The sequence below is a fragment of the Ptychodera flava genome, chromosome 13, assembly GCF_041260155.1.
Source record: "Ptychodera flava strain L36383 chromosome 13, AS_Pfla_20210202, whole genome shotgun sequence".
Classification (NCBI taxonomy): Eukaryota; Metazoa; Hemichordata; class Enteropneusta; family Ptychoderidae; genus Ptychodera; species Ptychodera flava.
In genome coordinates this window covers 40746244-40764227 of record NC_091940.1, presented here as the reverse complement: position 1 = coordinate 40764227, position 17984 = coordinate 40746244, and the positions used below count along the sequence as shown (strand labels likewise).

At 35.9% G+C, this 17984-nt stretch overlaps 1 protein-coding gene across 1 annotated transcript in view; it reads left to right on the top strand.

Moving 5' to 3' along the window:
- The window catches only part of LOC139148458 (sodium/hydrogen exchanger 8-like), a 34887-nt gene that overhangs the window by 5028 nt on the left and 11875 nt on the right, over window positions 1–17984 (top strand). The window contains exons 3-6 of the mRNA XM_070719919.1: window positions 2408–2547; window positions 3488–3571; window positions 4955–5056; window positions 16878–17056. Of these exons, the coding sequence (XP_070576020.1) occupies window positions 2408–2547; window positions 3488–3571; window positions 4955–5056; window positions 16878–17056 (505 nt within the window). The remainder of the gene's footprint in view (window positions 1–2407; window positions 2548–3487; window positions 3572–4954; window positions 5057–16877; window positions 17057–17984) is intronic.

Sequence of the window (17984 nt, the reverse complement as noted above, 5' to 3'; positions counted from 1 at the left end):
CCATATGGTATATGTTATACATCACTGCTTTGAACAAACTTGACCTGACGGTGACCTATGAACTTTGCAGAATAAGGACTAATGTTGTATCGCTGCAATATGTTCTGTACATATGGCAAACTATGAAACTGTTTCACTGATTTGCAATCATGCAGGATATCTAAAATAATCAGTCAGCTTTTTGTAATGCACTGCTTCAATTTATTGACAGTCTTTAATGTGAAATCCATAGCTCCAGCAAATTCCTGTCATTGTGGATATGTTTGACTTCATTCCATGGAAAACAACCAGGTTACCCAATAAACAAACGCTGTAAACACCACTCATTCAATGCACTGAGTGTATCAGCTGCGTTATAGATGTTCTTTTGATGATGTCATCCATCAACACAGTCGTCAGTTACCCATGACATCATGGTACAATAGCAGAGATCTCACCATGGCAACTGATGACCTCACAGATATGGAAATTGGTCCACAAACTGTATCAAAAATTAGATTTGCACTTTTAAGGATCTAAATTTGGCAAAAGAGAATCTAAATTGATTGTCAAGATACAATTACTTTTAATACAACGGAAGTATTTTTGTTATTTAATTTTTACTGTTTGTTCATAATTGGCAACAAAAGCTTTCCATGATATGTCCCAATGGACATTACTGTTTTACAAATGGTGGCATCGTTGTTAGAACGCATAAATCTTATGAATGATCAGCTTGTTGTTTCCATGTTTAGCCAGAATTCTGTATTCAGGCAATTGTAAAAAGTATATCTGTTTCTGCTATAACAATCCAGATATTCAAATTCACATTTGCTGGCAAGGCAACATGTCAGATCCTAGAAGTATTCTCCATTCAAATGTTTCATAAGTTAGATTTGTGAACACCGTTTTAACCATACGCCTTGGTCAATAATTTACCATACTTCTGAAGATCATATTTGTCACATGATAATTAAAAATAATAATAGCAATAACATTTGATTGTATTTTGGGTATTTTTGTTCTAGAAAACAAATACAAATTCTCATCTCTCTGGAGCATATGTTGAGATACATAGTATTGGTCATGCCAACACAGTACATTGTTTTCAATGTGAAAGGGAATTCTAAAACACATGAAAATTTAGTCATCAGCAATACCATTGGAGATATGCATACACATCAGTACAGGCTGTGTTGACAAGTTGAAGACTGGGAGAATGTTGAGAGTTGATAATGAACTTGATTTTACTGACAGAACAATAATACTTGATAATACATCATAAGTGAAACTAATGGAACTGTTTAAGATGGCGAAAATATTCAGCGAAAATATTTTCTTTATTGCCAATTCCAAATATAAGTATAAGTATACAAGGTATACAAAATATACAATGACGAGGAAAGAGGCAAGTTGGAGCCAGGAATAATACATGTAGCTGGAGCTAAGCGAGCCTGGCCCCACTTTCATGAAATTTACATTGCAATATTTGTTTTAAAGGGCTAATTATGTCAATTGTTAGTCAAAATTCTATACTTGAAATGAAAGAAAATAGATAAATATTCACACATTTTGGTATTCACTTAAGAGATGCTGTCTTAACGATTTTATAAATAAATCTCTTGTTGCACTTTGTTTGACAATATGGGGTAGGCTGTTCCAGACTTTGGCACCCATATATGAAATTGCAAACTGTCATGCAGTTGTATGTACTTTCAGTAAAGGCAAGTTTCCTATCAAGTTTGACATCTTTTAGGACCTCTAAAAGACTATTTCTAAATTCTGGTACATTTGTATTTGGCTTCCTGTACAGTATTCCTATGACAAATGTTTGTTTCCTATCGATTACTTCTAGCCAAAGAGATTCTGAATGTATTACATATACATGATAATACTTTGTATTTAACAGAGTTTTGGATATAGGCGTCAACACCGCCACCCCTTCCGACTTCACGACAATTTAACTCCAATGAATATGAGTCCAAAATTAAACAAATTACTACAACCTACGTTCCAGATTTCAGACACTCCAATGATTTTGAACTTTTCATGCATACTTATATTTGGAATTGGCAATACAGTAAATATTTTCGTTTAAGATGGTCTATGTTATATAGCCTCTTAAATATAAATACATAAAGATGTAAACTTTTGGTAACATTTATGAGAAGTTTGAAGATACAGTGTCTGCATGACTGACAGCAGTACGGTGTGTGACTGTTTGCTATGAATGACAAATAAAGAGAGACTGACATTTGAATTTTGTACTATTTATGTCACACCTGGACCATCTAAATTTCACCAACCGTCATACAACATCAATGAACGACTCTGTCGGTTAACAACGTCAAACACTTTTTTAATGGCAGATGCACATATGTTTTTAATCTTTCCACTTTTCAATTCTATTTTTTCCTTTTCATTTCAGCAATGTGTATTTTGCTGGTCCATTTGATCATCAAATCTCGATTTCATTATCTGCCAGAGAGTGTGGCGGAGGTTGCACTGGGAGCTTTCATTGGGTTTATTTTGATGATATTGAAAATAGAACATTTAGCGAATTGGCAGGTAAGTGAAGATAGTACATGACATTTAATGAGCAAGTGTTTGTTTTTTTTTTCGATTGATTGAAATGTGATGAGAGGATCATAAAGTTAGAATATCATCTCACAACTCAACTTTGTCCCAGTTATCAAACAGACAACATTGTTGTTTTCGTCTTTCACATGTCAGGGTTTTAATTTATTGATTTTCTGAACAGTGGATACTTAGGTTTGGTTGCCACTGTGATCTCTTAAAGGTTTCCTACCATCTTTTAAGGATGAATTTAACTCCATGTCATATTAGTACTTGACAATAGAAGCTACTCATACACATGTAGGCTGTCAGGTTTATGTACAGGATATGTTGTAAGCTGCTATGTTTTCATAGTTTCATTTTATAATGCCAAATTACCTGTGTTCTAACATGCTGGCTATTCTTAGATCAGACTCAGAGCACAGATTATCATCTTGCTCTTGTACACAGACAGAACATATTATAATCATAACTTGCTTGGTTTGTACCGGTACCTTACATTTCTATGACTCTAAAGAGTTGATCTGTTTATTTGTAACATAACTATTGCTAGTCTGATGGTCCAAGACTTTCAGTAATTAGTTTCTCAGAAAACTGCAGCAAAACATAGTGAAATTCAAAGCTATGATGATTGTATTCACTTTGTCATGATATGTAAATTATAACCTACATGTATGTGATCAATATCAAAATGTTTACAAGACTTAAGAGTTGATACAGTACAATGTATGTTGGAGATCGGTCTGTAAAAACATGTGTTTAGGGAAGTAATAATTATCAAAACATGTCTTTTTACTCAGTCCAAAGTTACAAATTTCAAAGTTCTCAGAATCTTACCAGGAGTCAGCAGGAGCTATTTCAAGGAAGATACTGTCTCACTAGTATGATTTCATCAACAAACTAAACATATTTTATGATTTTTCATTCACAGAGAGAAGAAATGTTCAACCCTACAATGTTCTTTTTGGTATTGTTACCACCAATCATCTTTGAATCAGGATATTCACTTCATAAGGTAAGCAAGTGTCATACTTGACTGATAGCAGAGAAGGTCGATATCACTGGGCAATATCAAGATCAACACGACCCAGGCACTCACATGAGAAGGCAAATATAACCAGGCAGTATCAAGATAAATACAACCCAGTACATACATTAGAAGGTCGATATTACCAGGCAATATCAAGATTTACTACACACATTATAGCCATAATCTATGTCATGCTTTACTGAAATTATGATTCATGATCATGCTTGTATCACCTTTTCTCAAGTCACTTGCCGGTTATTTTTATTGACACAATTATTGCATTTCTCAAAAATAAAAAGGCATTTTGAAGGATGCCAAAGGCAATTGTGAAACTCTTCGTGTATTTTCATTCAGCACTCTTCAATCATTCTCTGTGAATCACAGGTGTTTATTGACCTGAATATTTTGTCAGAACACAATCATTTCTCCAGACATTTTTGATCATAAATCATGTATACCCCATTATTCCATGACGCCAATTCATCATTCTGGTAACTGTATTGTGACATTCCAGTAATCACCGTGTTTCCAAGATATAAATCATTGTTAAACTACCATGACAAGAATTAACAATTTTTACTCAGTGTCTGTCATTTCAGAGAAGAATTAATGAGCAGAACTAGATTTACACAGAAAATAAAAAGTATTAGGCAAAATAACTGCTGATTATATTCTGATTTTACCCAAATAGCATTTGAAGATTTTAAAATATATCATTACACATTCATATATCTTATGATGTTCATATACCGTTTGTTGTATTTTTGTGATGGGAGATGTGTGCCTGCATGGCATTGGGTAAAATACATGAACATCTAGATATTGCAGCTTTAAATTACGTTATCATAAAGTTTGAGTTCTGTTTTATTGATGAAGTGTAAGGTCTTGAGAACATCTGTCATTTCACTCTCCAACTTGTATGGTGGATACTGTTGCCTTATGTGACACTGGCATTGTATTCAGACCGTGACATTAAATGCAATGAAAACAGACTAACACTATTAGAAACCAATGAAATATTCGAACGGCATGAAATATCACCATGACCAAGTGACTCTATTTACTGGTGTGTTGTCAATAACAGTCATGCCAACTTAAAACTCTGTGAATATTCCTTGTTGAAAAATCTAGCCAAATACCCTGTAGATGTGTTTACCTGCATGGCATCATGGTTTATCAGGAGAAACAAGGTTCATTTTGTGTCAGCAGTCAATCATGACAGACTTGTACATGACTTTACATCTGCATGAAGCATACTAACAATTATACCCCTGACTTGTCTGTTGTAAAGTGTTCTCTAATCTCACATTTACTGAGGGTATGAAGATTAAAACATTTTACTTATAACACTTTTGTGTGTCTTCACAGGGTAACTTTTTTCAAAACATTGGTTCCATAATGGTGTTTGCAATCGTTGGAACTTTTATATCAACTGTCATTGTAGGTGGTGGCATCTACCTTCTTGGATTGGTAAGTTGTTTTTAATCAGCTCTATCATGTTCATGATATCTTGTAGAAATGTGGAGTACTGAAATTGTGTCAACTCTGTACTTTAAGGTGAAAGAAATCTGTCAAAGGGTGATATTGTGAAACTTGGAACAATGAACTGCTGGTAGTGGAACTCTACAGTGTACATAACATGAACATGCATTTGTCACATGAACAATACAGTATGGCTGACTAACAGCCACTTTGTTTATGGTAGATAATTAGCTCCGCTGTCAGCGACGCGGAGCTTATCAAATAGGTTGATTTTCCGTCGTCGTCCGTCGTCGTCCGTCGTCCGTCGTCGTCGTCGTCGTCGTCGTCCGTCAACAATTGCCTTCTCCTCTGAAACCGCAAGTCCAATTGCTTTGAAATTTTATATGCGGTTCACTTGGGGTGACCTCACTTAAGTTTGTTCAAATCGTGGTGAAATTTGCATATTTGTATTTTTGGGGCATTTTTTGGTGTTTTTGGTAAAAAAATCTTCTTTTCTCAAACCGCTGTCCGATTGCTTTGAAATTTAATATGCAGTTTACTTAGGGTGACTTCAGTCAGATTTCTTCGAATCGTGGTGAAATTTGCATATTTGTATTTTTAAGGCAATTTTTGTCATTTTTGGTAAAAAAATCTTTAAAAATCTTCTACTTCAAAACTACCAGTCAGATAGCTTTGAAATTTGGTACATATGTCCTTAGGGATGATATATTTCAGATTTATTCAAATTGTGAAGAAATATGCAAATTTGCATTTTTAAGGCAATTTTTGCCATTTTTGGTCAAAAAATGTATTTCTCAAAAAGTACTGGTTTGATAGTTTTGAAATTTGGTATACAGGTTTCTATAGATGCACTTAGTAATATATATTGAATTTCTGATGAAATCTGTAATTTTGTATTTTTGGGCAATTTTTGCCATTTTTGGTCAAAAAATGTGTATTGCCAAAACTACTCATCTGATAGCTTTGAAATTTGGTATAGAGGTTCCTACACATGAACTAAATGATATGTATTGAAATTATGATGAAATCTGCAATTTTTGTATTTTTGGGGCAATTTTTGCCATTTTTGGTCAAAAAATGTGTATTTCCAAAAGTACTCATCTGATAGCTTTGCAATTTAGTATACAGGTTCCTACAGATCACCTTAATGATATTTGTAGAAATTATGATGAAATCTGCGATTTTGTAATTTTGGGGCAATTTTTGCTATTTTTGGTCAAAAAACGTGTTTCTCAAAAAGTACTGGTCTGATAGCTTTGAAATTTGGTATACAGGTTCCTACAGATGAGCTAAGTAATATATATTTAATTTCTCCTGAAATCTGTAATTTTGTATTTTTGGGGCAATTTTTGCAATTTTAGGTCAAAAAATGTGTATTTCAACAACTGCTCATCTGATAGCTTTGAAATTTGGTATACAGGTTTCCATAGATGAACTACATGATATTTATTGAAATAATGATGAAATCTGCAATTTTGAATTTTGTGGCAATTTTTCCCATTTTTGGTCAAAATATGTGTTTCTCAAAAAGTACTGGTCTAACAGCTTTGAAATTTGGTATACAGGTTTCTATAGATGAACTCAATTTGATCGTTTGAAATTATGATGAAATCTGCAATTTTTATTTTGGGGGGGCAATTGTTGCCATTTTTGGTCAGAAAATTTTATTCTCAAAACACTACTCATCAGATAGCTTTGGTTGACATGTTCCTAGGGATGATCCGATGTGATATATTCAAAGTATGATGAAATCTTCAATTGTGTATTTTTGCAGCTTATTTTAGCCACTTTTTTCTGGCCACTGCATTGAGCTATCAAAGATTTCCTCCTTCTTCATCAACATGTGTCAAAAATAGTTATTCTCTACATAAACACAGCGGAGCTATATCGGCCGCTAGGTCGCTTGTTTTGCATCTGTGATGTTGAATGCTTGAATCTCTGTTTTGCATTCAAGTCATTACTGCTTGCAAAAGTTTTAAAGCAACTTTTACAATTCTAAACAGCTGTGTTGAGAAAAACAAAAACCAGGTATTCAGTGATCATATCTTAGTTATTTATCTTGAACATAAGCATTACAAAAACTGCTGTATATTGCGGTTACTACATCTGTGGCAACAGAGTATAAATTCCAATCTACATCCCGTGATGCATCTTCAAAACCAAGTGTTGAGTTGATACATCCAAATGAAATGAAGAATGTGATAATAGGAAAAAAACTGTAGAACTTAAGAAATTACAATTTTACTATTCACTCTACAAACTGGTGTATCTGCAGTGAAAGCTGTCAGCACAGACAAGATAGTAAATGATGATATCATGATGACAACCTTCAATGTCACAATGCTAGCAGTTAGCAGTGAAATGACAACCAAATCCCAAACAAATCATGACTTACAAGGAACAAATATGCAACAAAGAAGTGAAACCAGGAAATAATAAAACAGGAAAAGACAAACAGAGTCGTTTAATGTGATGGAGATAAACAGTCACAGAGGTATAAATTCGTTAATATTATTGTAACATTAGTTTTTAATGAAAACATGAATATTTCAATTAGGTCTTCTAACAGCAAATAGTGCTCTGCTTGTGTAAAGAGTTGTGTTCCCTTTATTATTGAAAATTGAATTTGAACACAGCTGACAGAGAGTAGCATGTCAACCTCTTGGTGGTAATTCCACTGTCAAATTGAAGTCTGTCTATTCAGTGGAATTTTTCATAACAATTTTTATCATTTGAATACATGTCCTTTGTATCTGAACACCTGTTGGTTGGATTGTGATAAATATTCCGACACCACTGAAAGGCTCACCTTAATATTGCATTTTCATTGAAAAATGTTAGTCACAGCAAAAGTATATTTATATAGCTTTCAAGCAATTTGCAGGAAATACTTAACACTTGTATTATCTGAAAATTTTTGGTGAAAATGTTAATATTAGCATGTGTGAAAGCAGTGACCGATTTTATATATCATATTTGTTTGTCCTTCATATTCCAACATAGAACTCTGAAAAAATTCACTTTATTCTACTTTCTTTACACTATGCTTTCATAAGCAATTCTTTTCGTTCATATTTTCTCTTGAAAACTGAAATTTAAAAAAATCAATATGTTCAGTATTGATGCTGTTGTCCATTGTACAAATGTTTGCAATTCTTAATTCTTATGAGCCGTAATAAAAGCAATTTTTAGGTTTGTTTACATTAATAATAGAGTAAAAGTACTCGTAGTTTATCTCTATTTCTTTTATGTTGTTTTGTACGTGCCATTCAAAAAAGGTTACATACAGCTATATTGTCAAGTATAAATACAGTCCAACATTTTCATGACACGCTTTGTGATTTCAAAATGCTACAAAAAATAACATATATGAAAAAATGCAGGTTTTCCATTTGCTTTGTGTTAATAAAGTGGTCTTTTTTATGACTTCAATAAGCTATTTTTAGAACACTTTTTAAAAAAATTTGTTCAGTCGGAAAATATCAATGGCAATGTTGAAACTGGTCCATGTGTAGTATGCAATAAGGTGCCTTGCAGTCACAAAAAAAGACATATTTGAGCAGAAATCTCTGACAAATACATCACCTTAACCCTTTCACCCCCATTTCCCTGTCTAGAGGTCCAACTTTACCATAGAAAACAATGGGATTGGTTCAAACCATAGTGATTAAAGGGGTAAAGGGCTAGTAGCTGTAACTTTTGATGATTTTTTCCACACTTTTGTTTTGTATGGCAATTGCAAATTCTTGTTCAAATCCATGAATCATAGCTTGTCAACACATTGACCATACATGTACCAATGGTCTTCTATTGAGTTCTGGTCCAGATAAGAATTCACTTATCAACTGTAATAATGCAGTTTACAAATGTACAGACAGAGTTGACAAGCTGAATACTATTGAAATAACGGGCGACGCGCTGACCATTAACGTTTATTTGTGGGCAAGGGCGAGAGGAAAGCCAAAAATTAACGGGCGAGGCTTGCCGAGCCCGTTAATTTGGCTTTCCTCGAGCCCGCGCCCACAAATAAACGTTAATGGTCAGAGCGGAGTCTGTTATTTCCATTATATTATCAGCGAACCCAAGAAAACCGTCAAAATTTCCGAAAATTTCAGGAGCGAATGACAACTGGGCCCCAGAAACTGAGCAATACGCGACGCACTGTCAGGCGCGCTGTAAAAAATTGGCAAATCCGGAGATATTTTCAGAAAAAAAGTATCTCAACTTGACCTACAAGTGCTCCATTTTATTTTGTGATTGATTATGATTTGTGTTTGAGCTGTAAAGTTACGATACTTTGAGTTGTTAATCTTATTATTCATATTCACGGGCATGTAAACAAACCATTACTGTGTATTTGTGGTCACTCACGTGGTTCAGCTCGACCAATCAAAATGCGACGGGCAGTGCATGGTAATATAATGTGTATTTCAATATGCTTTGGGAGTAGAACAAGAAACTGTAGATGACATCATAGATACTCTTTACGGTAGAGTACGAATGTTTACATTAGGAACAAAAAGTGAAAAAAAAATATCAAAAGTTAGAGGTGCTGTTCCTGTAATGGCTGATAATAAGCAGAGACCATGGATGTGACTAGGAATAACCTTCTAGCTATATCTTAGACATGACATTCATGGACAATTTAATGGAAAGCATGAAATTTCAAAGTTGGTCAACCTTCGTAACAAGACTGGTGAAGAACAATAATATGGTGGTACCAAGCCATGTTCTCGTTTATTGGTGAGGGGGGGGGGAGGGGTGTTATGGGGCCATTATCTATCTTGCCAAGACAACTAGATTCCTGTAAGTTGGTCCATTGTGATTCAAGTACTGTACGCCCTCTAGAGGATTAGCTTGTGTTTCTTGATCTCCTTCTGGAAGGAGAAGAATCAATTTATCGATAATCATCTTATGTGCATCCAAGGAATGCTTTATCATTCCATGATAAGTACTTAGAAGGACTTTATGCAGTATACAGATACATGTACCCTAATAGCCATAACTGACCAGCAAAATTCAATAAAAATCCATAGTTGTCTGGCCTTGTATTTATATTCTATAAGAAATCATTTGTTTTTACCATTCATTACATCTGTACTGTGTTTTATTTTGATCAACGCATACATATGAATGCTTTTAAGGTTTCATAATAGGAGCCATGTCTACCAGCAGATGTATATATTTATTTCAGCCCATTTATTTCGATGCATCTAAATTCTTTGATACAGTATTAATGTTGTCATATATTCAATAAAAATTATTAGTATCTCAGAGACAAAAGAAAGACCATCTTAATGTAGAATATTAAACAAGGTGTACATACTGGTAGTGTCAGGGGTCCTGATAACAACAGTAAGGGACCGTCCCAGATTGTCGCATAACTTCAAAAAGTGAAATTTGTTCTTTTACAGGGGGAGGGGGTTTGACCTTATTTAATTATTGAACTTCACTTTCACACTTGTATATTGTCATTACAAGTTCTCTTAACTGCACACTTGTACCTACAAATTTTGCTGTAACTGTTTCCAACTCGTTTGTGTCGTGCTATGGTTAGTACTCAAATCTGATTAATTATTTGATGATGTAATGTGGTCAGGGGATACATATTCTTCAGTGCCTATAGTAAAATTCTACATTGTACTCTCAGGCAGACATCAACATTTCACACTTTTGAACCCTCGTTTATGGGGAGGGGGTTTCTTGAACCTATGTGACAATTTGAGACAGTCCCTAAGCTGAAAATATTAACAATGTTCTAAAGTTATTTTACTGGCAATTTCCTTGGTGTGAACAATGTATCATCTCAGTGGTGTTGTTAGCTAACAGACATGTCCTCCATAGCTGCAATACCCTAACCCCATCAAAGACACTATAATGTCATGAAATGTCATCTGCTAAAAGTCATCTTCCCATGTATTAAATGCCCCAATACCATGAAGAAAACAGTGACATATACTATACTGAACATTTGATACGTATGTGTGCCCAGTAGCAGTGTTTGATCTACTGTCTATGGTTTGATGCATTGTGGCTCCTTTCAAGGTCACAACATTGATTACATCCACTTTCATTGCACAATGCCATCTCAAAGCTTTAACATGGATTGAAATTTTGTACTGCGTAGGAATGAGTGACATGGCTACCATATGCTTTGACACTTTCTCAGGTTTTAACACTAATTACATGCAAATGTCTTTGTAGTGAGCAATGCTATTTAATGGTATGTATTTGGAATTGTTTATACACTGTAACCAAGTGTTTGGTAATGCAATGTTCCTATAGCCATCTGTTAAATTATCACATACATGTACTTCTTATCTTTGTCATTTCTCATCCATTTAACTTGTTGAACAATGCTGAATATTTCTGCCACATTTTGTCTGACATGAATACAGACACTAAAACATTGCATAATAACAGAAAGTACAGTTGATCACTTAATTAACATGTACATGTATACAACTATGACACAGCTGTTGACGTGAACACTTTCAGTAAAGCATCTCTGTATTGTCAAAGAATGAGTAAAACAGTCAGCATCATAGTTGGATTTCATCCTTTGATAAGACATGATGCATTACATAGAGTTTATCACATGTCATCCACAATACCGTACTTGATAACAATCACTCTGTTTTCTGCTTACAAACTACTTTACATCTATGAATCATTGATTCACTGTTGGTTGTAAACATTACCGTAACAATGAATTGACTTAAATCTATGAGACATGTGGTATATGTACCGGTAAATTGGTCCCATACACAGCAACAAATCTCACTCTTACACACTCCATTCCACTTTGTGGCAATCAATGTGGTGTTTGTCACTGCATGTAAAGACAGACACAGACATTGACCTTACTGTTGGTACTAGAGTGTATTTGTCCTTCAGTTGATGTGGAAAAATAGAAGTTGATGAATAAGATTGTTTCTGAACTTTAAATAAAACCAGTGTAACATCAAGCAGTGTTTTGATAAGATTTAGGAAGATCCATGTAGGTATAAAATGATGTGAGAACCCAAGTACCATTTCTATTGTCTTTTGATTAGATAATATTCTCAGTATTATGCCGTTCATACACAGGCCATTGAAACGTCTCTGAAACGGTTCTGGGCCAATACTGACACAGAAAGTTATGTGTGGACACTCCGAAGTGGTTCTGAAGCGTTTCAGATTTGAGACGGTTTAGTCGGCCCGACCAGAGCCGTTGTAGGGATTAACTCTATCCGCAAATCGCTGTGTGGACAGACTGAGCCGCTTCAGAAGCGTTTCAAACGCCCTCACGCGACAGGTATTTGTAACATAAAACAAACAACAACCAATATACAATATTCACTTTCGCCATGGCTGCCGAACACAGTACTACATCTCGCGGTATACTGGTCCGACGAAGAGATAAGCTTGATACCAAAAACCCTATCAATTCGACCAGAAAAATTCATTACGATTTGAAAAACGTCGAATTAATAGGAAATTAAAACTGCCGAAATAATTTAGTGGTCGAATTTAATTTGGAACGACGAGGATGAAATTTAAGCGAGACATTTTTGCCATGTTGAGACTGCTTCAAAGCATGGACTGTGAAATTTTGTGAGGTCGACAAATTTCGTAACAAAAAACCTCAAACGCACATTGGTGTCACATCAAAATCAAAGTGGCCGCGATTACAAACGGAACAATCTGTGAGACTGCCACCGGCCGCTCGACGGACGACACGTAAGTTGACATAGTGTGCCAGCCCTTGGAAATATATTGTAAGTCCTTGACAGGCAGATGAGATAGTCTTATAGCGTTTGATGCATTGAAAGTTTGTAAAAATAATAAAAAATGACATCACCGATCATAAGAAACGTGGTGTTGAAGATAATAGTTTTTAAAAGAAGACTATGACGACCATATTTCTGTAAGTATTATCTAACTTTAGAAAACCAACATCTGAAGATTTACTTCCACCAACACTTTTGGATTTGTTCCACTCTTTATTATAAGATTAGTCGAATTTCTGGAAAGTAGGTGTACATTTTCGATGTCTGTGTATCGTCTACACCGAAGTCATATCCGAAAGAGTATAATCAGTTTGCGACCGCGTAAACCTCTCTCTCCCTCTCTCTCTCTCCGGCATTTCAATGTTTTATATTGTCGACATTTATATATCAGTCTGAAGTTTCAGGTCACTGCTCAATGCAAGTATATAGTTGATGTCAATTTTTCCGTATCGGGCATGGTCTCTATCGTCACTCTAATTGTTAGTGTTTTCCTGTTATATTCCATATCAAACTCAAAACACAACGTGAACAACGCTGATAATATATTGCATATTTCGTATCGAAAACCGGTAAAGTTCGTAACTGGTGACATGTCACGCCCTGGAGAAAGTTCATCACCATCGATCGAATGTCCGTGGCGCTTTTGCTTCCAAATAGACATATTGAAATGCACAGGGAACTTCGCGGTATGGCAATTATATGAACTTTACCTTGAAGAAAGTCTGTGACTTTAAACTGGCCGTACAACCAACAATAAACATGGCGGAGCAATGATACCGATTTCAGAGACTTCGATTTTTTTTTCATTGCGACCTCGACCGCTGGTGAGAGCGAGTCGTCTATTTTTTTCCCACTGGCTATTTGGCTTTGAATTTTCAATTGCCATCTTGCGCTAAGTTAAAGCTAAAAACAAGACGGGCGTTCTCTGTAAATCAATAAGCCTTTGAATATGAAAAAATCGGACATCTGAACCTCAACACGCAGCTTGAAAGTTGTTCTCCGAATCAGGACAGGGACATCGGCCCGGGACATCGGTGAGGCGGATTTCACGTAGTAGCTATGGAAACCGACGGCTCTGTCTATGGTTCGTTGTAAGAAACCATGCGATGTACGCTCCCTTGGGCCGTGGAATTTCGCCGTATCGCCTCTACAGACTACACCGTCTATTACCTAACCATGCTATTAAACAATCACACGATAGTTCAGTAACATATATCTTCATTAATCTACCGATCATCCACCGTCGAACACTTCGAAAACAATGGTCGCGGTCACGGATTCAAGGACGTTCACAAGAAGAAATTATCGATAAGTGGCGCGCAGAATTATTTTTACTGGTTTTGAGAACTTCTAAAATAACTTGTAATCTGTATATCTTCACACATCGAACCGATATTGTATACCTATCACCGTCGAGAACCGATATTGTATATCTATCACCGTCGAAGTTTATGTCTTTCACTGTAGAGTTCTTTTTATCCAAAACACATATTCAGAAGAGTCCCACAGAGCAGTCAAATGAAAGGATAATTGCTTCAAGCGAATGAAATTGCACGAAAGAATGAAAATCAACAGCACACCATGGACGTGATTTAAAACAATAGAGCTTGTGAATAGGACTATTTGAGTAAAAAGTGCCGTTTTTCTCGCAATTTTAGCAACTGTAACGACCCTTTATTCTTTAATACCTTTCCATAATGAATTAAACTAGGTTTACGGCTTATACACACAGTGTACACTGATGTACAGAACTTTAAAAAGTATTCTGCTGGTAACGAACAGGGGTTTACACTCTAATGGGCGCAGTAAAACAATGGTCACGTCCATAGATTCAAGGACGTTCACGGGAGACACGATGGCAAATAGTGCAGTGTCGTAAAATTGCTTAGACTAGTTTTAAGAACAGTACAATATCTGGTCATCGGTGTACCGCTACCTGTGAATCGAAACGACAAGTGTAGACCTATAGCTTCGAAATTTATGGGAGAGACACCACGACTGAGACCGACAGTAGCATAACAAACTATTCCCAATTGTTCGTCGTGTTTAATACAGACATCTCTGTAGGTGATTCTGGTTTCTCTTGAATCAAAAGTCCGACATTGACAAAATTGACATAAAATAAGTCCGAAAAGTTATGTTTTATTCAACTAACTGATTCATCTCCTTTGATATCCCCTATTAGCTACATGTAAACAGTCCGGAAAGACTGACATCGATGTCTCCCGGGCCCCATTTCTTCACCGTTTTGCAAAACATCTCATCAGCCGGACGCGTGGGCAATATCTTTGTACGTTGGTCAAAACTAATGACAGTATAGGTCAGGATGTAACATCGGTCAAAGTAATATTGAATATGGAAGACGAAAATGCTTTCATTGATTGACAAAAATGAGAGGGAACGAGTCAGTAAATATCGAACCATAAAGGGAGATCGAGACTGCCATCCCCCATGATTAATCAACTGGGAACAAAATATATTTCGATCAACAGACTTACACAACCAGAGACAGCATTTTATTCAGCTGTAAAATAAGTCACCGCCTTTCCTATAATAACACCCGTTTGCGTTTCGATCTACTCTGCTCTGTCTCCAATCGGTATGGCCGTCCGGGTTTCGCCTGCCGTACTGACTGATACATGGTTATTTCTTCACATATTTGTTCATCGTTTGGCATAAAATACAGCATCTCTTTGGTGCACAAGGCAAATCAACGTTTAGAAGGAAAGTCACAGGAGGTTAGGATATTATATACCGTAGGTGAAATTAGAATGGAATGTTGAAGATGAAAAGACTTTTATCAGTCGATAAACCGAGAATTGAGATTGTCTATATGATCATAGACCCTTGAGGGTCTATGATATGATTTATTAATTGGGAACAAAAATATTCGATTGAGTCATTAAGTTTGTGTTTGATTCGTTTTAAAATGTGTTCCTACATTCTTATCCGATTGTTTGTGTTAATAAAAATGTTTGTTTCGCCTCGGATATTTGTAGGGAAGTTTGGATTAGTGTGGACGGTAATGTTTTGTATGTGTGAGGAAAGCTTATGGCGAGGCGAAACAAACATTTTTATTAACACAAACAATCGGATAAGAATGTAGGAACACAATTTAGAAACGAATAAAACACAAACTCGACACAAAAACATTTGGATAGTTCGGTGGGGAGCCTCTTTCACATTCTTTACAGCCAGTACGACGTCGTTCGTTTCAGCCATCTTGTTATGCAGTATGCTTGGCCATACACACTTTTTGAACTCGAGAGGGCGCATTAAGACGTCTTAAATATCAAAACAATGGCTTAATTTTGTGAGTATGGACACGAGCGGACCCAAACTATTAATCCCCTGTGTTTACAAATCACAAATAAAGTCGCTGAAACGTTTCAATTTTTGCCTGTATGAACGAAGTATTCTCAGGATAACCATGGTAACATGACTGGGGAACCCCTCACCTGATTAACTTTGACAAAGTCAACAAGGAAGCACCAGCAAGGGTAAATCCTCTGTTATATTGCAGTCCCTCTACTCACGTGAGTGGAGGGACTGTGGTTCATGGCTGGAGGGACTGTGGCTATACCCTTGCTGGTGCGTTCGTTGTTGACTTTTTAAAAGAAATAGACGCTACACAGCGATAAAACTTCGCGTAACAAGTTAGTGAAATCATATTTGGGTACTGGCCTTTAATAACAAAAACACTGCTCAAAACCTCTTTAATTGACAACAAATATCCTACCCAAGTGATGCTAATGTTAGCTTCACAATATTAGTGGGTTTACCACCGTAAGCGACACCCATGTTTTGAAAAGTTACTTACCTGCAACTCATTGTGACGTAGTGGATATGAAATAGAAAAAGAAAAGAAAAAGAAAAGATATTTAAGTCACTCTTTATCCTCAATTTTTCCTCATAATATGACCTTACACAAGCTGTTCAGTAGCAAATGGTAATTCTCTGAGATATTGATACATTTTTCCTCTCTTTCAATATCATATTTATTTATTGTTTGATATGTTCTTTTGTGTATTTTACAGGCTGATGTAGTGTATCCATTGAGTGTGGTTGAAAGTTTTGCATTTGGTGCGTTGATCTCAGCCGTAGATCCAGTAGCAACTCTTGCTATCTTTGCTGCATTGGATGTGGATCCAGTATTACACATGTTGGTGTTCGGGGAGAGTATATTGAACGATGCCGTCGCAATTGTCATGTCCAAGTATGTATATTTCACTGTCAGAATGACTCCTTAATTTCAGAATTCAAACCATCATAAATTGTCACAAATTGATCATACTGGTTGTATTCTGTGAGAACAACTCAGTCTAGAGTGTAATTTGCAAGTTGCAGTCTGACTAGTTTTGGTAAAGATGCAAGAAAGCACTGTGACATCAAGCTGTTTGACTGGTTTACCAAAGAATATCACATCACACTTGTACAACATTGAGCAAAGCACATTGTACATTCAGGATTGGTGTGACTGTACGTGTTGTCTTCTTCAGCCACAGTACATGTATATTGTAGTATGGTACATTGAAAGGGTGTACGGTATGCCTTCAACAATCCTTGAAAATTCCAGCTACATGAATACGTAAGATACACATTGGAAAACAAGTCATGTTAAAAAGCTAGGTTAGCTTTGAAGATGACAAAAGTGACATTGCCATTGCTCACTTACACTATCCAGTAGAATATACTTCTATGAACATTGTAAGTTACAGAGTTGTGAGTCACTGGGAGGGAATATGAATAAATAAAACATTTAGATTTTACACAAACTCATTTTTTGACCCCAAATAATGTAGCTCCCGCCTCCCCGGGATTAAAGTTTGGGAATATGAAAATATAATTTATCCTTCAGATATCATTAAACTGGTGACAGCTTTATGAACAGCTAATATTTCAAAAGAAATCTGAACAGAAACAGAATATCATGCATATACATGGTTTCAGTGATGTAACTGTGTCATAGATGTACATGGTAGGTAGTGTGACTGTGCACAGGATTATCCAAATCAAACAAAGCCCCCTCCCGCTCTCCTTCCTTCTCCTCCCCTGCCCCTGCCCCTATGATTTTGTTTGTTTTGTTTTAATTATCCATGACCCCTCATTGAAGTTTCTTCTACTTTGACTTTGTTTACATGTAA